The sequence below is a fragment of the Bos mutus genome, chromosome 2 (genome assembly GCF_027580195.1).
Source record: "Bos mutus isolate GX-2022 chromosome 2, NWIPB_WYAK_1.1, whole genome shotgun sequence".
NCBI lineage: Eukaryota > Metazoa > Chordata > Mammalia > Artiodactyla > Bovidae > Bos > Bos mutus.
Window position 1 is genome coordinate 20,806,054 of NC_091618.1, and position 25,048 is coordinate 20,831,101.

General features: G+C 41.3%; 1 protein-coding gene across 3 annotated transcripts in view; it reads right to left on the reverse strand.

Annotated features, from left to right (window-relative positions):
• Positions 1-25,048, reverse strand: part of RHBDD1 (rhomboid domain containing 1) — a 135,190-nt gene that overhangs the window by 93,013 nt on the left and 17,129 nt on the right. For all 3 annotated transcript variants that reach the window (XM_005890134.3, XM_070385758.1, XM_070385748.1), the window contains 2 exons: positions 13,527-14,024; positions 11,465-11,597 (listed from right to left, as the gene is read on the reverse strand). In XM_005890134.3, the coding sequence (XP_005890196.1) occupies positions 11,465-11,597; positions 13,527-13,959 (566 nt within the window). In that variant the 5' untranslated portion in view covers positions 13,960-14,024. The remainder of the gene's footprint in view (positions 1-11,464; positions 11,598-13,526; positions 14,025-25,048) is intronic.

Consider the following 25,048-nt stretch of genomic DNA (forward strand, 5'->3'; position numbering starts at 1 on the left):
CAGCAAATTTGGAAAACTCAGCAGTGGCCACAGGACTGGAAAAGGTCAGTTTTCATTCTAATCCCTAAGAAAGGCAATGCCAAAGAATGCTCAGACTACCACACAATTGCATTCATCTCACATGCTAGTAAAGTAATGCTCAAAATTCTCCAAGCCAGGCTTCAGCAATACGTGAACCGTGAACTTCCAGATGTTCAAGCTGGTTTTAGAAAAGGCAGAGGAACCAGAGATCAAATTGCCAACATCCGGTGGATCATGGAAAAAGCAAGAGAGTTCCAGAAAAACATCTATTTCTGCTTTATTGACTATCCCAAAGCCTTTGACTGTGTGGATCACAATAAACTGTAGAAAATTCTAAAAGAGATGGGAATACCAGACCACCTGATCTGCCTCTTGAGAAACCTATATGCAGGTCAGGAAGCAACAGTTAGAACTGGACATGGAACAACAGACTGGTTCCAAATAGGAAAAGGAGTACATCAAGGCTGTATACTGTCACCCTGCTTATTTAACTTATATGCAGAGTACATCATGAGAAACGCTGGGTTGGAAGAAGCACAAGCTGGAATCAAGATGACTGGGAGAAATATCAATAACCTCAGATATGCAGATGACACCACCCTTATGGCAGAAAGTGAAGAGGAACTAAAAAGCCTCTTGATGAAAGTGAAAGAGGAGAGTGAAAAAGTTGGCTTAAAGCTCAACATTCAGAAAACGAAGATCATGGCATCTGGTCCCATCACTTCACGGGAAATAGATGGGGAAACAGTAGAAACAGTGTCAGACTTTCTCTTTTTGGGCTCCAAAATCACTGCAGATGGTGACTGCAGCCATGAAATTAAAAGACGTTTACTCCTTGGAAGGAAAGTTATGACCAACCTAGACAGCATATTCAAAAGCAGAGACATTACTTTGCCAACAAAGGTCCGTCTAGTCAAGGCTATGGTTTTTCCAGTGGTCATGTATGGATGTGAGAGCTGGACTGTGAAGAAGGCTAAGCGCCAAAGAATTGATGCTTTTGAACTGTGGTGTTGGAGAAGACTCTTGAGAGTCCCTTGGACTGCAAGGAGATCCAACCAGTCTATCCTAAAGGAGATCAGCCCTGTGTGTTCTTTGTAAGGAATGATGCTGAAGCTGAAACTCCAGTACTTTGGCCACCTCAAGCAAAGAGTTGACTCATTGGATAAGACTCTGATGCTAGGAGGGATTGGGGGCAGGAGGAGAAGGGGACGACAGAGGATGAGATGGCTGGATGGCATCATCGACTCAATGGATGTGAGTTTGAGTGAACTCCGGGAGTTGGTGATGGACAGGGAGGCCTGGTGTGCTGCAATTCATGGGGTCGCAAAGAGTCGGACACAACTGAGCGACTGAACTGAGCTGAAGGTCATGATGGTTGCATGCTCTCTCTCTTTCGGTCTCTCTGTTATGTGAAGACCCAGTAAGAAGATAGCCATGATAAACTACGAAGAGACTCCTCGCTAGACACCAACCATGCTGGCACCTTCATCTTGAACTTCTAGCCTCTAGAACTGTGTGAAAATTAAATTCTGTTATTCAAGCCATCCAATCTATAGTATTTTGTTATGACTGCCCAAGCTGATTAACAAAGGAGCCTAAGGAGACATGAAATGTCACACAGGAGTCCAGTTAAGAACCTAGAACAACAACAACAAAAAAAAGAACCTAGAACAGAAAAAGGACATCAGGTAAAAACTAGGGAAATCTGTATAAAGGAGTTTAGTTAATAATTATGCATCATATTGGATCATCAACTGTAACAAATATACCATACTAACGTTCAGTTCAGTCCAGTCACTCAGTCATATCCGACTCTTCGTGACCCCATGGACCGCAGTACACCAGGCCTCCCTGTCTATCACCAACTCCCGAAGTTTACTCAAACTCACGCCCATTGAGTCGGTAATGCCATCCAACCATCTCATCCTCTGTCCTCCCCTTATCCTCCTGCCCTCAGTCTCTCCCAGCATCAAGGTCTTTTCAAATGAGTTAGCTCTTTGCATCAGGTGGCCAAAGTATTGGAGTTTCAGCTTCAACATCAGTCCTTCCAATGAATATTCAGGACTGATTTTCTTTAGGGTGGACTGGCTGGATCTCCTTGCAGTCCAAGGGACTCTCAAGAGTATTCTCCAACACCACAGTTCAAAAGCATCAATTCTTTGGTGCTCAGCTTTCTTTAAAGTCCAATTCTCATATCCATACATGACATTAAGATGTCAAAATTAGGTGAAACTGGGTGCAAGTTATGGGGGAACTTTCTGTATCTCTTTACAATTTTTCTGTAAATCTAAGGCTATTCTAAAAAGTAAAATTTATTTATTTAAAACATACAAATAGGTAAAACCTGTCTTCAGTCTACTCCTAAAGCAACCTATCAGATTTCTTATTTTCAGTGTAAAAGACTTTCTGTCCTTAGCTATAATTTAAGTCTTTATCGATTAATATCAGACAAAAAAAATCCCCATAAACACTAAGTTATTATTTGTGTGTGCCTGCTCAGTCACAACCAACTCTTTGTGACCCCATGGACTGTAGCCCACCAGGCTCCTCTGTCTGTGGGATTCTCCAGGCAAGAATACTGGAGTGGGCTGCTATTTCCTTCTCCAGGGGATCCTCCTGACCCAGGGATCAATCAAGTCTCCTCTGTTACAAGTTAATTTTTTACCACTGAGCCATCAGGGAAGCCCCAAGTTATTATTTACATAACTTAAAACTGTACTGTGTACTTAAGGTCCCTTAGTATATGTAATCTAATAAGAACCCCTTGAAATTCAGTATCACCACTCATTAACAATAAACAATTAATTTATTCATATTGTTCAGTCACTAAGTTGTGTAGCATCTTGAAAGCATGTTGGGGACACAAAGATAAGTCATGGACAAGGAAATAAAATTTATTAGAAAGGAATACAAAGTTGTCCCATTTCACTAACAAAAGATTATAAACAACAGTAAGGAAACAATTTTTGTTATGTATCAAATTAAAAAAAAATATTATAGCAAATATTCAGTCTGGTCAAGAAGTGGAGAAGTAGGCACTCCCATATGCTGTTGGTGGGCTGTAAATGAGAACCAGCTTAGAGAAAACAAGTTAGAAAAATGAATAAAAGAGCCATGAAAAATAGTTCAAACCCATGAACTGATTCTGGAAATCTACTCCAAGGACATATTCAGATCTGGGAGCCAAGACTAGCAAATAATGCTTTAATAAACATTCTCACTTCTAATTTGCATGATTAGGTAATAAAATTAGCATGTAAAATTAGTGAATGAGAAAATAAGGAAACTACAACACGAATCATTATACAACCATTAAAGCTGAGGCTTGGAAGAGCTGAGCTTGTAACAAGTTAAACAAGAAAGTAGGAAACAGAATTGAGTTTGAGGGGAGGGGTGTGCAATGGCAGAATGCTGAAAGTGGTTTTCTCCGGGTAGGATATTATGGGCAATTTGTGTTCTTTATCTGTATATATTTTGAACTTTCCTACAGTGAATACCCCTTCGTGGATCACAGCCTTATCAAGGCGAAGGGGCTTGAGTAACTCAATGAAGCTATGAGCCATGCCATGCAGGCATGAATATACTGGTTTTCAATTAGGAGCTGAGAAATTAGGTTACACTCTCATTTGGCTACTGCTTTCTTTTCAGTTTAATTCTTTAGGTAATATAACCAGATTTTAAAAGAAACTGTTACACTAAATCTCTCATTAAAAAAAAGAAGAAAACACAGTAATCAGATAAAATTCTTTTCTGCTCTTGATGCACTTCCTATTCAGCTTGAGGCTCTTCGTTAAGTGGTCAGGGATGGTTCAGCTGTCCAGGACAAGGACGGGCCTTCTCTCTTGCCACAAGCTTGGACTCCAGAGCCAGGGAAATGATTTATACACTCCTCTGTCCCTCAAAAAGTTCCAGGCCTAACGGGAGGGAAAGTTCTCTGCCTCCAAAGTTCTCATTCTCATCTCATAAAACCTAACCCTAGGGAATCATTGCTTTCGTTAAGTACTGCTCTCACCTTGAGCTCTGTTCAACTGTAAGCCCTCCTGGGAGACAAACAAACTCACTCACTCTTTCTATAACTCACGCAACTTTCCCTTATGGGAGCCTGTAAAGAGAGAAGGAAGGAAATGTATAAATGGACACCCAAGGAATGCAGAAGAAGAATCTGCTCAGGAGAGTCCTGGAATGTTGACTCAAGCTGAACTGCTTAACAGGCTGTGAAAACATGCTTCCATGAAATAAAACAGAGGGTGAGTATCAATTCTATATACATGTGTCATCCAACTTTAGTAGAAAAATGCAACCGTGCCAGTAGATACAAAATAAAAGATGTCATTGTATAATATAAACAGAAAAACAATGCTTCAGAAAATGCTCACCCTGGCCAATAAATACATTTGTATATATACACATACACAAACACACCAAACAACCTGGCAACAATACATTATACCTACTAAAAAAGTGGGTTTTTAAAAAAAATTATGGCCCCTCCAATACAGGTCAATTTGCGTTAAAACTGACAAAAATGACATGATGAATTGGTATAACTTCTTGAAAAAACAGCTTAACCTACACTTGGAAAACAGGAATCTCTTACGGCTGCCGTCTCTCCTCTCAGTGAGCTGCCACTACCCTCCCTGGCCCTGAGAAGACCACGGTTCCTCCTTAGCTCTCATCCCTCAGGCCATTTTTAAAAACTTTTTACTTTGTATGGGAGTATAGGCAATTAACAATGTTGTCAGAGTTTCAGGTGAACAGTGAAGGGAGTAGGCCATATATACACGTATCCATTCTCCCCTAAACTCCCTTCCCATCCAGGCTGCCACATAACATTGAGCAGAGTTCCCTGTGCTATACAGCAGGTCCTTGTTGGTAATCGGTTTTAAATATAGCAGTGTGTATGTGTCCATCTTGTTAAAGGAGCTTTCTCTCCAAAGCACAATTAACTTGGGTATCATTGGATTTACCCATTTGTCATTTGCTTGTTTACACAAACTCCCAAGGTGTGTTTTAACCCTATATTCAGTTGGGTTTTATTTTCTACTAAGCTATTGGAAATGAATCTATCAATATATTAAAAAGCTTGGAAAGGAATGTTGCACTTTTGGGCAAAATGTGTTAACTTTTATACTTCATCGTCTCCTTTGCTCTAGACTAACCCTTTCTCTTGAATTCCAAAGGATTTTTAAGAATAATGTTTATAACTGAGCAATCGTTACTAGCAATTCTGATTTAGGTAGGTGAAGTCTAAATCTGTGAGCACACATATCCATATAGACAGCTATCTGGAGAGCTAGCATGATTATTAATTAATAAGTCTTGTGAATTACTACTTATTCTAATGAAAAACAATAAATTGGCAGAAATCTGTCATCACAGCCTATTCTCATCGTCCCTCAAGACCCGGCAATCTAAAGCTCTTCCACTGAAGACAATAAATGTCCCGGACCTTAGAGTAAATGCATTTAACTCTAGTTTAAGCAACTAACAGCTGCTTTAAAGCAGCACCTCCCCAAATTTTTGTACTGTCCCGCACTAAAAATACACTTTAGAAATGCAGCACACATACACCTAAAACAAAAGTGCCTGGAAATAACACCCTTACCACATTCAACACTGGTCTGTCTTTCTCTTTTCTTTCCTCTCTCCCTTCCTTCCTTCCTCTCTTCCTTTCTCTCTCTTTCAAACGCTGCTTGGGTCTCACTACACTGATTTCAGAACCCTTTAAAGGATTAGAACCCCCAAGTGCCAACCGCTGCTTTAAAGCCCTGTTACCTGATGGGGATGCTGTCGTGACCCACGGTACCACAGCATCCCAGCATGCATTCCTCCCCAAGCTGCCCTCCTTGGCTCTCTTCCACCTTCACTCCAGACTCTCTCCCATACTGTCCTTTGTACTCCTCTGCTTTTCATTCTACTTTCCCCACTTCTTTTTCATTCACCTGTCTGGCATTACACAGGACAAATCTCCCCACATGCAGAGGCATAAAATAACACTTGCTTTCATCCACTTGCAGATTCTGTGGGTCAGGAATTCAGGAAGCACACGGGTGGCTGGTGTCGCCCCCACCATGTTGAGGCTGGGCTGACACACGGCTGTTTCTAACAGCCTTTCACTCACGTGTTGTGTGCTGCTTGCTCACAGCATGGGTGAACCAGGGAATGTGGGCTCCATGGGCCAGTGTTGCCGCTCATAAGGCAAAGGACTTCTTGCTTCAGAAGTAGCATGGCATTTCTGCTGCCATCTATTGACTGCAATGAGCCACAAACCCACTCAATTCAGGGGGAGGAGCCCCAGACCCCATCTTTAAGTGAAGTTCTAGAAGAACACGTGGGACAGGAGACAATGTAACCATCATCGTCCAAATTGTTATTCCTCAACCTCATTCCTAATTCCCAAGGCAAAAGTCCAACAGACTGCTAGGAAGCTAACTCCACAGAGGTGTCAACTGGCACTCAAACACAAGGTATGCCTTTTATGTTCCCTATCCCAGCACTACTGGGGAAGAAAGAACATGCGTGTTGCATTTTAGATGAATATGCCAGAAGCACCTTATCACAAAATGTAAGCAAGGAGAGAACTCAAAGCAGGACCAGAGTTCCCTGCATCTAAGTTCATGTGGAACAGAACTTATAATCAGTCCCTGTAATGACAGAGACAAGTGGCCACTCTCCTTCGGACAAAGTGTTAACAGTTCAGGCTAATTAGGAATTGTTAATTAGCGATTTCAATGGTTACATGTGTTCTTGCATACTTCACTGCTTCCCTTTCTCTCCCAGCCCTGGCTGCATGAAGCTACCATCTTTCCTTTCATACAAGTTAATGATCCAGCAATCCCACTGCTGGGCATACACACTAAGGAAACCAGAAGGGAAAGAGACATGTGTACCCCAATGTTCATCACAGCACTGTTTATAATAGCCAGGACATGGAAGCAACCTAGATGTCCATCAGCAGATGAATGGATAAGAAAGCTATGGTACATATACACAATGGAGTATTACTCAGCCATTAAAAAGAATACATTTGAATCAGTTCTAATGAGGTGGATGAAACTGGAGCCTATTATACAGAGTGAAGTAAGCCAGAAGGAAAAACACCAATACAGTATACTAACGCATATATATGGAATTTAGAAAGATGGTAATAATAACCCGGTGTACGAGACAGCAAAAGAGACACTGATGTATAGAACAGTCTTATGGACTCTGTGGGAGAGGGAGAGGGTGGGAAGATTTGGGAGAATGACATTGAAACATGTAAAATATCATATAAGAAACGAGTTGCTAGTCCAGGTTCAATACACGATACTGGATGCTTGGGGCTAGTGCAATGGGATGACCCAGAGGGATGGTATGGGGAGGGAGGAGGGAGGAAGGTTCAGGATGGGGAACACATGTATACCTGTGGCGGATTCATTTTCATATTTGGCAAAACTAATACAATTATGTAAAGTTTAAAAATAAAATAAAATTAAAAAACAAACAAACAAAAAAAAGAACACTGGAGTGGGATATACTAAGCAATCAATAAATTTTTGTTAAATTAAAAAAAAAAAAAAGACACAGCGAAGTGCAGTGCCAGAGAGGCAGCCTGAGAGAGCTGGGAGCAGTGATTCTCAAAGTGGGCTCCTTGGACCACGGGAGGTCCCAGAGGCCCTTCTGGCAGTTCATGAAGTCCAAACTGTTTTCATAAGAATACTGAGGCATTATTTGCCCTTTCCCATGTACTGGCATTTTAATTAATGATATAAGAGCAACGGGGGCTTCCCTGGTGGCTCAAGGGTAAAGAATCCACCTGCCAATGCAGGAGACAGGGATCCGATCCCTGGGTGGGGAAGATCCCCTGGAGAAGGGAATGGCAACCAACTCCAGTATTCATGCCTGGGAAATGCCATGGACAGAGGAGGCTGGTAGGCTACAGTCTAGGGGGTTGCAAACAGTCGGACAAGACTTAGCAACTAAACAACAACAACATAAAAGCTACAACTGCTTGTGGCTTGGCTGTTTGAATCAAGTGAATCAAGGCAATGACTCCAAAAAAATACCAAGAGTGGCTGTGTGTCTCACAGCCACAGATTCACACTCAAAGGGGAAAATGGAAGCTCTGCTTAAGAATATCCTTGATAAACAGTAAAATTTTAATTTCTTAAAAAGCATACATCTTTTTCATATGCTATGTGACAAAATGGGAAATGGGCAAAAAGCACTTCAACTCTATATCCAACTAAGGAGCTTATCTCCCAGTAAAGCACCAGTGTGGCTGGTTGAGCTATGAGATGAACTGGCCACTGTTTTTAAGGGCTCTCCCTCATCACATTTACTCGAAAGAAGAACTGACTGCCCATGGTTAAATAAATGGAAAATGGCACACATTTTCTTAAAAATAAACAATGTGAGCCTTCAAAAAAACCCCATAAAAACCCAGTGGTATCTATTGTCAATAAAATTTGAGCTTTAAGGTGAAAATTAGAATTTTGGAGTCTCCTCCCTCCTGTGCCACCTTAGGAGCAGGGTCACTTCTTCAGACACAACCACCAAGCGGGGTCCCAGGACACACAGGGAAAGGAAACGACCAAGTGAGGTGCAGCTGTCACTGGCACAAGCCACACACGGGAGCCGCGACAGGGACACCGTGCAGGGCCCTGCGGGGCTCCTGGGCACAAGGCCTCTGTGGCCCCCATTTCTGTGACGATAGGAAACAGCCTTCATTCAGCCTCCAGGACCTTCCCTGAGTCCCAGTGGGCAGATTCAAGCAGTTGTTAATCAGGGAAGGGAGAGGATGCAAAGCCAGGGAGAAACAGTCAAAAGAGCAGCCTTGAGGCAAGGTCCTGTTTCTCCATCAATGGATACACACAACCTCTCTGAGCTGCTCTGTGGATACTGACCCCTGCTCAAAGTGGGAGAGGTTAATGATTAAGGATAGTATGCTGCCCACAAGCCTGTAGACCCCAGACTAGTTGGACCTGAAAACTGATGATGTTGACTCTTACTTACCTCACCACCAGTTCATCAGAAGAAATGGCCATGGACTGATCATTCCCTCTTTGAACAATTACTATAACACTTCTATCTTCCCCAAGTGAGGACACAAGGTTTTGAGGGCATTGAACCTGCTGTGTGTCCCCCTTTGACTGGCAAAGCAGCAAAACTATCCTTTTCTACTTCACCCAAAACTGTCTCTGAAATTTGATTCAGCATTGGTGTACAGAGAAGCTGAGCTTTCAGTATCAAGAGCAAAAGACCCAGCAAAGAAGAGTGGTTACTTCACCCTGCTGTGCAGGTCCATACCCCTCACAGGGCTGGCTGTTTGGAGTGGCTTCCCTCCATAAAACTCCCTAACTGGGGGAAATTACTAATTCTGTGGATTTCATAAAACACAGAGGGCCACAAATGTTTGCTTGGCAGATTTTTTTTTTCCCCTCCCAAAGGGCAGCTCATTAAGTCCATCAATAAAGCAGGCTTTGTTCTAAAGATTTACAATGTTTTCCCAATGAAAATTCTAATTGACAACCACCAGGAGAATAATAATGCGGAACAGCAGAGCTCTGGTTTCTCCCATTCTTCCAAGATCCATCTCAAAGAAGCACTCCCTTCTTAGGTTTGCTGGACCAGCGCTCAACTCTGTCTCTACTGGACACACACATAAGGAGATGCCTGGATATCATCAGTTTATCATTCTAAAGTAGTCAAATCTTCAAAAACCAAAAGATTTAGTCTTTCAGACTTCAAAGGAAATTCCATTTAATTCCCAGGCTCAGAATATCAGGTCCCTCCATGCAGAATAAGCATATTACATAAAAATGCAACCATGTCTTTTCTATGTAAAAGGAATGGAGGCGGGGGTGGTATTGCTAAAAAATAAAAATGCAAGATGAGAGTCTTATGCAATAGTTGCATGAGAATATTAAAGGCACAGCTATTCAATGGATTCATTATAGAATAAAAGTTCAAGTACCAGAGGGAGTGATTTTCATATGAATGTTGGGTGTTGCCCTCACACACAAGAGTCTCTGGTCTACACAGAGAACCGAGTCACATCGAGCAAGTCAGGGAGCTGTGAGTGACAAGGTATAGAGAGGGCTGTTCAGATATGGGACACACATTACTGGACCCTTTTTCAAAGAAAACTTTGAAGATTTTGTTAGGCTTTCTTGGTAGAACTGTCACAAGATAACAATACAGTTGCAAATGAGTGGAGTTCAGCGGCCACACCACTGCCTTTTACAGACCAGCTGGCGAAGGCTGCCCTGACGGGAGGGGAAATTAGCATTAAAGAAGGACTCAAGGTTACTGGCCTGACACGCAGCCCAAGGAGAACACTCTCAAATAAAGTACAACACCCAACATAGTCACACAAACCAAAAGCAAAACAAAAGAGCTCCTTACTGAAAAGAAAAGCAGCCAAAAAATATCCATACTTCTTTCTGAACCTTCCTGAATCTCTCCCTTCTCCAAATAGCTTCCAGGTCCCCAGCGTTTAAAAATAAATGTGCAAACCATGGGCTTCCAGTTGCATTACACAGATTAAGAGAAGTGCAGCTGGTGGAAGAGGTAGGGAAATAAAAAACAATTCATTCCTTTTTCTGAAGAGAAAGCAGAGAAAAGAATCAAGGTAGGGAAATAAAAAAATGATTCACTACTTTTTCTGAAGAGAAAGTAGAAAAAAGAATCAGAGTGGAAAAGCAACCCCCAACTCCATCCCCACTCCCCTGGGAACGTTCAGACCAGGAATCAGAAGGCTGGAATCCTAACTAGCCTGGTATCTACCACCAGCTGTTCAATGAGTCTCCAAGCCTTCTGAATTTCCTTGTCCTGATCTGTAGAGGAAAAGTTACAGATGTCAGGGATTCCCAAACTGTATTCCCTGGAGCTCCAGGGTTCCAGAGGTGCTTCTGACACAGCCACAGTGACATTGAGGTGAATCAAAGGGAATGGGGTCCTGTGCTTCAGTCCACCCAAAACAGTTCAGAGTTGATCCAGTTCATACGTCAAGACTGTGGGTAAAATCTGCTTATCATCAAATCACCAAGACAATTCACAACTTAAGTGGCTTAAAAGCATTAGTCCTGTAAAATATCTTTTGATATTTTAATCTTTAAAATTATATGGTTTCTAGCTGCCTCTCTGAATTAACATTATTAGAATTAACTAATTGACAGGCTGGTTAATATTAACCCCCTAAGTTGTGTACCAGGTTCTACTTAAAAGGTGAGAAAATGGAAACTCACATAAGAGAAGTACATCAAAATCACACAGCTCAGTAGCTGACAGGATTCAAACACAGGAATATCTGACATTAAAACCATTAACTGTATTCTGTCCTTAGAGTTAAAGAACAAACTTCACTGTAAAAGAGAACGGGTTACCTCATTATTACTACAATTCTTTCTCCATGGAATATCAGGTCCTTCATTTGCATTCTCTAAGAGTAAACACTCACCCTGGCGAGATGAAATGAATAGCCAAGAGTTCCACCCAACAAGCAAATCTGTTGGATACAGGAAAGCCCAAAACGTTGACAAAGCCTCCAGGGCAACAATGGTTGTTCAGAACTTTCAAAGCAAACAATACTCCTAAAAGAGAATAAAGAGTAAACAAATATCAGCAATCCAAATGCAGAGATGATCAACACTGGCAAAAAAAAAACTAACTGAAGTAAAAATGATTATCTGACTACATCCAACCCTTGACTTTGAAACATATTCTATTCCTTATAACAAGTCAACCCAACATTTGGCAGAAAGACAATCCTCAAGGTAACCATTCCTTCAATGTTTCTTTTTTTTTTCCTTTGATCTTTTGGCTGCACCGAAAAGCATGCAGGACTTTAGTAATCCAACAGGGATCACACCCTCAACCCCTACAGTGGCATCCCAGAGCCTTAAGCACTGGACCACCAGGGAAATCTCCTTCAATGTTTCTTAACAGAAGTTCATACTGCCTTTGAGTATGCTATTAAATATATAACACATAAAAAGGGAATAACATACTAGTAATGGTACTAAATGCGGAGAAGGCAATGGCACTCCACTCCAGTACTCTTGCCTAGAAAATCCCATGGACGGAGGAGCCTGGTAGGCCAGTCCATGGGGTCGCTAGAAGTTGGACACGACTGAGCGACTTCACTTTCACTTTTTACTTTCATGCATTGGAGAAGGAAATGGCAACCCACTCCAGTGGTTTTGCCTTAAGAATCCCAGGGACAGGGGAGCCTGGTGAGCTGCCATCTATGGGGTCACACAGGGTCGGACACGACTGAAGCGACTTAGCAGCAGCAGCAGCAATGGTACTAAATGCGACTGAATTTAAACTTCAAAATCATTAATTGTATGCTATGTGATTTTTAACTCAATTTGAAAAAACACCATTAATGTGTTTTTTCCTAACTCCTATGGAAAGACATATTGAAGGCAGGGCATATTTCCTTTCTTCTCACATAGTTAGATGCATGAAGATGAGGAAAGGGGAAAGGACAGCAGGGAAAGAAGAGGGAAGGGTTTGTTTTCCTTCTGTTTCAGGACAATTCCCCTCCTACCCTTTACATTATAATTTTTAAAGAAGACCTATTTTAAGTCTGATGGCAATTCAGCCCTACAAGAAAAATTTAAGAAAAGAACTAGTGAGGGGCAACAGTGAGAGGCAATGTAACATGTGGTTTAAGTCATGTAGACTAGTTTCAGATCCCAGCTCCATCACTTACGAGATGTATAACCATGACTGATTTCTCTGTGCCTTAGCTTCCTTACTTAGAAAATCAACACAAGGCCACCTCCCTATGGACCTGTTACATTAATTAAATAGCATAAATTGTGCATAGAGACTGGGCTCCCCAAATGGCGCAGTGGTAAAGGATCCAGCTACCAAAGCAGGAGATGCAAGAGACTCAGGTTCAATCCCTGGGTCAGAAAGATCCGTTGGAGATAGAAATGGCAACCTGCTCCAGTATTCTTGCCTGGGAAATCCCACAGACAGAGGAGGCTGGTGGGCTACAGTCCATGGGGTCACAAAGAGTCAGACATGACTGAGCGCACACACACGTATAGAGAATATCATGGTAAGGAGGTGCCATCAGAGGGTGTGGTACCTTTAATGGCTTTTAATTAATGGTATTAATTAATTAATGGTACCTTTAATTATTGAGAGGCTGCTGATCTTTTTAGAGAACTCCCTATCACAAATACACCAGTGTATCTCTCTCTCTAGCCCCATCACAATGGAGCCAGGGCATAGTTCCAAAATCTTATTTCCTGCAAAACCACCTGTGGGCAGACCATAGTCTAAACTGTCCAAGAATGAATAATGCAGCGTAATAGGAAATAGCAAAATCAATGACTCTCCCGTGCTCCAATCAGCCTCTTCTCCAAAATCCAAGCCCCCACAGTCCTTAGCCACTCAGATGTCAGTTCCCTCACCAGCTGGGACCCCCGCTTCATAAGACAGCAACAGCTGCACCTCCCTTACTGTCTTCAGGCAGGCTACCTTTAGAAATGTGTCTGCCTTACCTGAGAAACCGACAGCACAATTCCTTTTGAAGTCAGGCTCATTCAGAAATTCTGCCAGAGCAAATTCCAAGAACAGGTACACCACCCCAGTGAGGAGGGAGAATGTGACGATGATGTAGGCAAACCATCTACTCCCCAGTCTTCTCTCCAGATGAATTCCTTTCCACAGCATGGATACCATATTGAAATACAGGTGCCAGTCATCCGCATGGTGAAGAGGGGAAAGCAGCAGGCGCTGCCAGTCCTTCTGATAGTAACACTTCTCCACGCTGAGGCAGGAGCTAAGCAGTGGCTTCAGGGGATTCAAGAAGAACCAGATGTTGAGAGCCAACGTTGCCAGGGTGACAGGTGGAACATTGTTGATCCCAACCTGGAAGATTTGAGAAAGGAGCAGAAGCAGCCCGATGTTAACTCCTCTTGATCTCCGATGCATGGTGAGATATCAAGCCGGAGATAGGAAGATGTGGTCAGGTTTGGGGAATACACAGGCAGCTGAGTCTAAAATACAATAAAAAAATGCACATGAAAATCCACCAATTAAGAATTAGGGCATCGACAAGATATGCTCACAGGAAGATGAGCTTATGTTACATATATCTCATCTCCCATTTAATGGAAACATTTATATTCCATGTCGTCCAGAGCAACTCCCAGGACACCGGCTGCCGTCTCTCCTCATTGTACATCCTAAAGGAGAAATGTTATCCCAAATCCCAGTGGGCCAGTGAATGGTTGGGTATGCTTTTTCGGACAAACATGCCATAAAAATGTGACTTGCCTCCTGTATAAAAAATACTTATAACCTAACAAAAAGACAAAGATACTACACAAATATTTAATGATACTACACAGATACTTAGTGATTTCTTCTCAGAATGCTAATTTTAAAGAAATTTCAATGTTGATATATTAGAGTCTGCCCCAAAGTTGTTCGACACTGGCAAGTCTTAAAATGCAAGGATATATTATCTTCTAGTCCGTATTGCCAGATGTTAACTGCTACAATGCTTTATTTTCACAAAAGTTTCCACTTTTAAATGTTCCACTATGTGCCAAATCCTGGACTGAAACGCGGTCACTGTCTTTAAGGAACTCATTTTCTCCTAAGAACTAAACCAACAGCAGCCACACCGTGTTTTAAATGCAGGGACAGAGGAAGCCGCGACCCGAGGCCGCGACTCAGCCTGACGTTATGGTCTTGAAGGGTAAACTGGATTCACCAGCGAGGAAAGAGTACCCTGTTCACTGGTCTACTTCTCCATGCCCTGGGCTGACCTTGTGAACTACTTTGGTTGACAGAATGAAGAGCAAAGGACACTAGTTCGGAATCTAGGCTCAAGGTGATTTGCAGACTTCTGTTCTCTTTTGGAACCCTCCCGTGCAACCATGCACACAAGTCCAGGCTAGCCTGCTGGAAGATGGAAGACATGTGCTCTAGTCACCTGATGGCCGCAGCCACTGACCAGCTAATGCCTCAGAAACAGACCTGTTGAACTGACCAAAAGTGAATAAGTAAGTCCAACTGGGGGCTTCCCTGGTAGCTCAGCTGGTAAAGAATCCACCTGCAATGCAGGAGACTCCAGTTTGATTCCTGGGTTGGGAAAATCTCCTGGAGAAGGGCTATCCACACCAGTATTCTTGGGCTTCCCTGGTGGCTCAGATGATAAAGAATCCGCCTGTAACGTGGAGACCTGGGTTCGATCTCTGGGTTGGGACGATCTCCTGGAGGAGGGCATGGCAACCCACTCCAGTCTTCTTGCCTGGAGAATCCCCATGGACAGAGGAGCCTTGCAGGCTGCAGTCCATAGGGTCACAAAGAGTCGGACACGACTGAGCTACTAAAACACAAATCCAACTGAGCCCAGACTAATTTGCTGACTCACAAAACAGTGAGCTAAACAAATGATAGCTTTTATCAATAATAAGATATTTAAAGTTTTTTGTTTATTTTTGGCTGTGCTTGGTCTTTGCTGTGCAGGCTTTTCTCCAGTTGTAGTGAGCAGGGTCTACTCTCTACCTTCAGTGCCCACTACTCAGTATGGTGGCTTCCCTTATTGCGGAGCACAGGCTCTAGTGTGTGTGGGCTTCAGGAGATGCAGCTCCCAGGCTCCAGAGAGCAGGCTCAGTAACTGGAGTGCTCGGGCATATGGGATCCTCCTGGACCACAGATCAAATCCATGTCTCCTGGATTGACAGGTGGATTCTTTACCACAGAGCCACCAGGGAAGCCCAGTAAGTATTTTAAATTAATTTCTCTAAGTTTTGGAGTGGTTTGTTGCACAGCAATGACTAAACAACACCAAAGGCCTTTGCTTTGGAAGGAGTCTGGGTTATGCTTTTGGGAGGAAGCTAGTAAAGAAAGGGGCACAGATTAAAGATGCAAGAGATAAACAGAATCAAGTCCTGAGAGGAACAGCCTTGTCCACCACAACAAGGAAGAAGACAAATGTCAGGTACAGATACGGGTAAACAGGCAGATTAGGGGAAAGGATGCTAAAAAAGTTCTCCTCTAGTGGTTTTCTGATTTGCCTGATTTCCCCTTTTCTGAGCTTTCTTGGCTTCCAGTCAAATACATATCTCACTCTGATACACTAAAGATTCTCATTCAGACAGCACACTGGAAAGTGCATAGCTTTGGATTAAAAAATGGCTAGACTCTTCTACTTACTAGCCCTGGGACATTGGGCAAACTACTTAAACTTCAATTACTTCACTCTAAATTAGTAATAATACCTCCTTCCCAGGATCACTGTAACACGTCTAGAATAAAGTAGGTGCTGAATAAACGGTAGCTACTATCTTCACTGGGGCTTCCCAGGTGGCTTAAGGGTAAAGAAACCAGTTGCCAATGTAGGAGACGTGGGTTTGATTCCTAGGTCAGGAAGATCCCCTGGAGAGGGAAATGGCAATCCACTGAAGTATTGTTTCCTAGAGAATTCCATGGACAGAGGAGCCTGGCAGGCTACAGTCCATGGAGTTGCTAAAGAGTTGGACATGACTAAGCAACTAAATAACAACAACTTTTCATTACAATAAAGTAATCTCACTTAAGAGAAAAAGCTTTCACAAATGAGAGCATTCTAATAAGACTCAAATGTACTCCCTAACCCGCCCCCCATATGGATTCTTATTAACATCACACCCAAAAGAAAAAATTATACATATATGCACGTGTCGTATGTGTATCCCTATTATTAGCACTCAAATTTCTTTATTGCCAGGGCTTATCATTATAGCTTTGTAGCAATCTCATAAACTAGAGAATTTAATAAAATTTCAACTGAAAAGCTCCCAGATAATTTTGGAGAAACAGTCTATATTTTTCCCATTGACTTTCATGTTGATTTTCAAACCTCCAACGATTGTGACAAGTTTGCAATTCCCTAAATAGTTATATATATATATATATCTCAACATCATTACCTGTAACGGGAATAATGGAAAAATATGGCCATGGTCATTAAGTAACCAGCTTAAAAGAGATCACAAAATAAACCCTTCAGTACTTGTACAGTGTCCTATGATACCAGGCATATGTGCAGCAGAAAACCAAAAGTAATTGTCTTTGCTTAAGAAAAGCCAAGACATAAAAGAAAAGCAAATTCCTCTCAACTGGAATTACTAGAGATGAAGAGTACAAACAAAAAGATAGTGGCATTTCCCCGAGCCTCTCTTACGCTGTGCACCCAGGCTCACGTTACACTTGCTTGACTTCTGCTCAGACCCAAAGGCCCCCTCTTGTTGTCCTCCCTTCTCACCTCTGTCTCCCCACTGATGGCTGCTCCTGCTCCCCTGGGCCGCTGGGCTCTCCTGTAGATCTCCTGACTCCTTCCAATCCCCCTTTCTTTACTTTGCAGTTTCCCTCCATTCTTACACTCTACTTTGCATATACTCATTGAATTCCACTCTCATGGTTTCTATAATTCTTTTTATCAGGATGGTTCCCAAATTTATATTTTACAGCCTTTATTTCTCAGATTTCAGAGATATAACCTTCTAGGAAGAATATAATCTGCCCGTTCTCTTGCTCTCACAGAATGACTATTCAGCCATACCTTCAATCACTAATTTATTTAATAAATAACAAGTGCTGATTGCATGCCAGCCCCTGTGCCAGGCACCAGAGGCACAGCAAAGACCAAAACCCTAGCAATCTCAGTCCCTAAACGGCCCATTTCTATTTGTTGAAGGAAATAAAAATACTGGCTGCAAAAAAATCACAGGATGAATAAAACGACACACTTAATAGTGCAAAGGCAGATAAAACCATAACCAATGTGAGAAGTGCAAAATATGTATCAGGCTCTGCTTTCACAAAGGCCAACGGAACATAAAGTTTTGAGTTTTAAGTAGCCAAGATCAATCCAAGTCTTTTAAGTAGCCAAGATCAAGCCAAGTATTGTTTCATATCAGATCTGTGGCCCAGTTTCCTTTCTTGTAAGTTATACCAAGTCAGACATCCAAGGTGAGGGGTGTAGCCTGTTTGTAACAAGGTAACAGAAAATCCAACTAGTTAATGTGAAGATCAAATATGTAATTTGACCTTGTGGGTCAGGCAGGCACAGTTCTAAGAACACCAAACAGAACAGATCACAAGTGGCATTTCCTATAAGATGAATATTGTCCTGTCCATCAATATACAGAAATTTCTAGAGAGTTAAGCTAAGCTTATTTAACTTATATGCAGAGTACATCATGCGAAATCCTGGGCTGGATGAAGCACAAGCTGGAATCAAGATTGCAGGAAGAAATATCAATAACCTCAGATAAGCAGAAGACACCATCCTTATGGCAGAAAGTGAAGAAGAACTAAAGAGCCTCTTGATGAAAATGAAAGAGGAGAGTGAAAAAGTTAGCTTTTTCACAGAAAACTAATATCATGGCATCCAGTCCCATCACTTCATGGTAAATACATGGGGAAACAATGGAAACAGTGAGAGACTTTATTTTCTTGGCCTCCAAAATCACTGCAGATGGTGACTGCAGCCAAGATATTAAAAGACGCTTGTTCCTTGGAAGAAAAGCTATGACCAACCTATACAGCATATTAAAAAGGAGAGACATCACTTTGTCTACAAAGGTCCAACCAGTCAAAGCTGTGGTTTTTCCGGTAGTAATGTACGGATATGAGAGTTGGACTATAAAGAAAGCCGAGTCCCCAAGAATTGATGCTTTGGAACTGTGATGTTAGAGAAGACTCTTGAGATCCCTTGGACTGCAAGGAGATCCAACCAGTCCATCCTAAAGGAAATCAGTCCTGAATATTCACTGGAAGGATTGATGCTGAAGCTGAATACTTTAGCCACCTGATGCGAAGAATGGGCTCATTGGAAAAGACCCTGATGCTGGGAAAGATTGAAGGCAGGAGGAGAAGGGGACAACAGAGGATGAGATGGTTGGAAAGCATCACTGACTCGATGGACATGAGTTTGAGTAAACTCTGGGAGTTGGTGATGGACAGGGAGGCCTGGCGTGCTTCAGTACATGAGGTCGCGAAGAGTCGGACACAACTGAGCGACTGAACTGAACTGAAGCTGTGGGAGACAGCACAGAAGCAAGATTGATGACCTGGAAACTGGAGCAATGTGTTTGGTTTTGAAAGTGATTTGTTTATTCTAATCTGTACCCAGACCATAACCAGTTATACCAGCTCAAGGAAGAGCAGGTTGGGCCCTCACTCCAACCCTGCCCTCACCTTATAAACACTTTCTTTCCCTCACACTCAACATGTCCCAACCTGAACATTGGAAGGTCCCTTCCAAGTCTGGCCCTCCCTCCACGTTCCAGATCTCAGGACACAGAATCCCCATCCACCTAGCTATTCATGTTGGAGATGCTGATAACATCCTGAACACATACTTTCCCCTCTTCATCCCCAAATCCCAACCACCACACTTTAATTCTTCCAAACTACTTTTTATCAATTTCCCTCTTTCTACCCCTAGATCCACTACATTAACCTAAACCACCATCATAGCTTGCCTGGATTACAACAAATTCTGCTTCTCCTTCTTATACCCACCAACCACTTTCCACCACTGCTCAGAGTAATCATTATAAACTGAAGTTGGAATACCCTGCAGTAAGCCATCAAAGGCTTATTGTTAAAGGCTGGATGAAGTCCAAACTCTTGACCACAATTACATGCTTGTGATAACCAGTGCCCTGCCTGCCCCTCTGGGCTCATCTCACACTGGTCTCTGCCTTATCCGCTATGATCCAGATACTCAGGTGCTCCCACCCGAGAAACTTCAGGGTCACAGCATAAATGCTGAGGGCAGAGTTATCTGTTTTAGCCACACTGAATACCCAGAGCCTAGCATAGTGACTCATATACTCATATGACTTGTGTTTGTCCAATGAATCATAATTAGCATGTTAAATGTATCTACCTTATACAATAAATTAGACTGACTGACAAGGTCTGAATACCTATGATACATTCATCCCTAAGTATTTTTCCTACAATTGCAGCAGCCTTCCTCACAGCACTATACATATTATTCCACTTAATACTTTCAGTTTTTGAACAGTGTTTGTAACGTTTACCTCAACTTTACAGGAATAAACTTCTGCTGCATTTAAAATGTATTAGTAAGTTGCTTTGCCAGAACTATTTGATAAAATAATGGCATTTTAATTATGCAGTAATACACACCAGACAGAGCTACATCAAGGTTGTGACAGAGAGAAATGGAAGACCTCTTAAAATATTGATAGGAAAATTAGCCGCAGTTACTTTTAATGAGAAATCAAAAATTAAACAGGTGTGTAATAAGAAAAACTAAGTGGTTAGAACAAACAAAAGAAACTGAATTTATAATCTGGGAGCCCAACGTGTCTCACGGGCGGAAGAAAGGAGTTTTACAAAAAGGGAAAAGAAACTAAGTACAGTGATTTTCAATTCTACTCACAAAAGCAAGAGATATTTCATCATCACCATTTACCATGGTGACCCTGTATCTCAATTTTCAGTTTAAATGTTCAAGGACTCAGGCTATTAAACTGCAAACATATATAAACTATATTATATATAATATAGTTATAAACTATATTCCCGATTTGGCATCTGATAGTAACCAAATTAATATCACAAGAAAGAAACTACAGTCCTAATAGGAGTAATTGAACACTATTCTGAAAACAGCCTTCTATGTCATTAAAAGTGCAACAGATCTTAAAATTATTCACTGAGAACTTTTAAAATTGTGTGAGCTTTTTCTTTAAGAATAAAGGATTATTTCTAAAGAATAAAAGGATTATCAATACATATTTGAGGTAGAATAATGATATGTTATTATTACTATTTTCACGCCTTTGGAAAACTTCATTCATATATATATTTATATGAAAATAAAAAAACTCCATATATATATTTAAGCATATCCTCTTTAAAAAAATCATAGAGGAGAACGTATGTTTGTCCAAGTCACTTTGCAAGTATTTATCAGAGGCCCGCTATCACTCAGGTTGAATATTTTGCTAATGCCTGACTTTCCAGATGCTTAAATATTGATTTTTAAAAATTGAGCTATAATTCACACACCATAAATTTTACTCTTATACTACACATCTCAGTGGGTTGTGTATATTTCACAAGGTTTCACAATCACCACCATCATCTAATTCCAGAATATTTTTGTTCCATCTAAATGAAACTCTCTGTACTTACCTCCTCAACCCTCCACCTACCCAGTACCTGGCAACCACTAATCTACTTTTCACTTCAATGAATCTGCCTATTCTGAACACTCCATACAAACAGAATCATACAGTATGTGGCCTTTCGTGTCTGGCTTCTTTCACTTAGCACACTATTTTCCAGGTTCATCTATACTGTATGAAGTACTGGTACTTAAGAGTTCCTTTTCATGATCCAACAATATTTTATTATATAGATAAACCACACTGTTTTATCCATTTGTGATGGACATTTGGGTTACTCCCACTTTTTTGGCTATAAAGAATACTGCTGCTATGAACATTCACGTACAATTTCTTTGTAGAAACATACCTTTCCCGTTCTCTGGGACATATACCTATACGAAGAGAACTGCTGGGTTAACTCTGGGGCTTCCCAGGTGGCGCTAGTGGTAAAGAATCTGCCTGCTGACGCAGTAGACTTAAGAGACGTGGGTTCGATCCCTGGGTTGGGAAGATCCCCTGAAGGAGGGTATGGCAACCCACACCAGGATTCTTGCCTGCCTGAAGAATCCCATGGACAGAGGATTTTGGTGGGCTAACAGTCCACAGGGTCTCACAGAGTCAGACACGACTGAAGTGACCTAGCACGGTAACTCTATGCTTAACTTTTTGAGGAACTACTAGACTGTCTTCCAAATTTTTGTGCCATTTTTCATTCCCCTTCGGTGTAAGGAGCTCCAATTTCTCCATACTCATACATACTCAACAGCACTTGTTTTTATCCATCCTTTTTATTACAGCCATCCTAAGTGTGTGTGAAGCAGTACCAACTTGCATTTCTCTAGTGACTAATGATGTTGAGCACATGCTTAAATTTTTATTGCTTAAAATATAAATATGCATGTTCACTGGTACATGTAACCATACAGATGAACATGTCCCTTCCCTCAGCCTCCCTCCCACACTCCCTTCAAGAAACAGTTTAACAAATGCCTCAGAAAAAAAAAAAAAAAGATGATGGAAAAAAAAGATGGAACCACAAAGTCATTCTGGTTAAACTGCCAGAATTTTAGCACTACCATCCATCTCTTCCCCTGTGATGTGATGTGTTAAAAGTGAACGAAAATGTACTTCAGTAGCAGGGGCGGGCTGGGGCCAAGACATTCAACTCTACACACTGTAAAATCTTGTTTTGAAAGATGCAGAGGGTCAGTGTGATTTATCGATTCAAATAAAGCAAAAAAACAACTATGGAAATAGCAGATTGGATATGCTAAACATAAAAACGTCCTCCACTTTTGAAATTACAAGAGCTGAACAGCAAATTAGAGCATCATAAATACCACACTGACTTGGATATTCACCCAAGTGAATTCACAAAACAATTAGATGCATTTTCTCTCTCTCTCACTGCCAGCATAGTCTATTTTCTCTAAGAATGAAATGAAATGGACCATTTCTTCTCATTGCCACCAACTCTCTGCAACCTTTTCATTCATGGTTTTTCTAATCCAAACATAAGAGACTGTTTTTACCACCTGTTACTATAGGGCCAATAGATGAGAATGCTTTGTTCCAAGACAATAATAATATAATCTGTTGTTCTTCCTGTAATACATCTTAGCATAATTTTATTTTTCCTAAAGGTATTAGCTCCAAGAAAATCCAATTACAAAGTGCAGATTTTCAAGATATTTTTGAAAGTAAGAAAATGCTTCAGTATAATATGTATTTGCATTTAGTGGAAAATAAGAATTTATGAACCAAACACTTGTCAAGTAATTTGTTCCCCTTTTCAAATATATGAACGCATTTCAAAAAGCTTACATAGCTTAAAATGTGATACAGTTGTTAAATACAATATACATAGTTATATCAATAACATAGGAAGTATACTTTTAAAACTTAGTATTTAAAACATTAAATGTAATAGCAGATGGTCTGGCTTCACACCACTGTGTGGTGTCCAATTGACCAGAATGTATCATCTACCTGAGTTGATGAGTCAATGGGGAGCTCCAGGGGTCCACTGTGGAAGCTGCGACACAGCACCATCAACATTTAAGGACATAAACAACAGATTTTTTTCTGGCCATCAAAATCTGTTACATGACTTCATGAGCTACGTTAATGGTGAAAAATCAAAGAGAATCAGAGTAGGATTCTGTTTTCTTATTTCACATTAGAGGCAGAGAGATACAAAGAAATGAGGACAATTGAATGACAACTGACTTCATGAACAAACAATGAAAACTGGAATCAAATTATAGGAAGAAGGTAATTGGAATCTAGTCTTCAGGAATACTGTGACACTCAGTAATTACACTCCAGTGTCTATGCATGGAAATATCTACAGCTTGGACTGGTCCAGAAGAAACTGGGAATTGAGAACACTTCCCCTTTTGAAGACTGCTGACATTGCCATGTACACAAGGGTTCTCCAATCTCGTACGCTTCATCTTCCTAGCTATGTAAGAACCTTACCCGGCTCGAGACGACCATTAAACTCTCTCAGACACCAACGGGCTAAGTCTTTCTGATTTTCAGCTGCCAGACCTAGCTTAAAGACACAAGACCTAGTTTTTAACACGAGAGCTCCTCTTTCCTTCTCCCCCTTATATACCATCTCTCCAAGTGAAAACATACAAAATTTCCCATACCTTACTGGAACTAGGTCCAACTGTCTTTTACAAGGCTGTCTTAAGTACTAATATCAATGCTGTCCATGTGGAAGGCAAAATAGATGACCTCCGGGGAGTTAGGATTTAAGACCACTAAAATGACATAGAAGTTAAAGAATGTTCCAGACAAGTAAGAAGCCATTAATAAGGTCATATGTGTGGTGACAGACCCAACCAAAGGTCAGACCCTCATCACCTGATGCTCCTCCCCCAATCTTACTTAAGTTATGCCTGACTCGATTTGCTTAAAATCCAATGTCATCATGTTATTCCCTGCCCCCAATCCATCATGTTTTCTTACTAGATCAGCTTTCTCTACATCATCATTGTAATAAGACTGAACAGTATAGTTAACAGAGTAGACTCTGAAGCTTAATGGCTTGGGTTCAAATTCCAGCTCAACTATTTGTTGTCATTTGTATGAACTTGTTGTGTTCAACTTCTTGTGACCCCATGGACTGTAGCCTGCCAGGTGCTGTCTATTGGATTTCCCAGGCAAGAATATTGGAGGGGGTTGCCATTTCCTTCTCCAAGGGATCTTCTCAACCCAGGGATCAAACCCATGTCTCCTGCATTGGCACATGGATTCTCTACCACTGAGTCACCAGGGAAGCCCTTATAAAACAGATACTAAAGAATAATAAGACCTATCTCATAGAGTAGTTGATGAGTGAATATATGTAAAACACATAGGACAAGGCCTGAAACATAACAAGGACTTTGTAAGTATTAGCTGATATAATCATCAGATCAACTTCAAGCATTTTAGCCTATACTCCAGTCCTATAATATTTCTATATTGTTCTCAATAATAACTAATATTTATGTAGCTATTTATAGTTTACAAAATAGTTAAGTATACTTGCTTCATTTCACTTAATTCTCACAATCTGGGGAAGACAAAGTTAGTTCCATGTTCTCTACCAGCTGGTCTACCCAGCACTGGCCCCAAAAAAATGTCACTTTACTGTCTTGCTAGTCATTCTGAAGCCTGCTCTGTACAGCTGTCCAGATGAGAAGGCGCTCAGTGAAGCTTCTGCCCTTGAGACTTTCTGGGGATGTTAAATTCCTCTGTCCAAGGTGCTAAATAATTATGGCCATCTCCACTGATGGGCAGTCCTATGGGGCTCTCTCACCACCAGAGGTCACCAAAGTGAATTTTACATACATACCATAGCTTTTAAGTCTGAGTTCTTC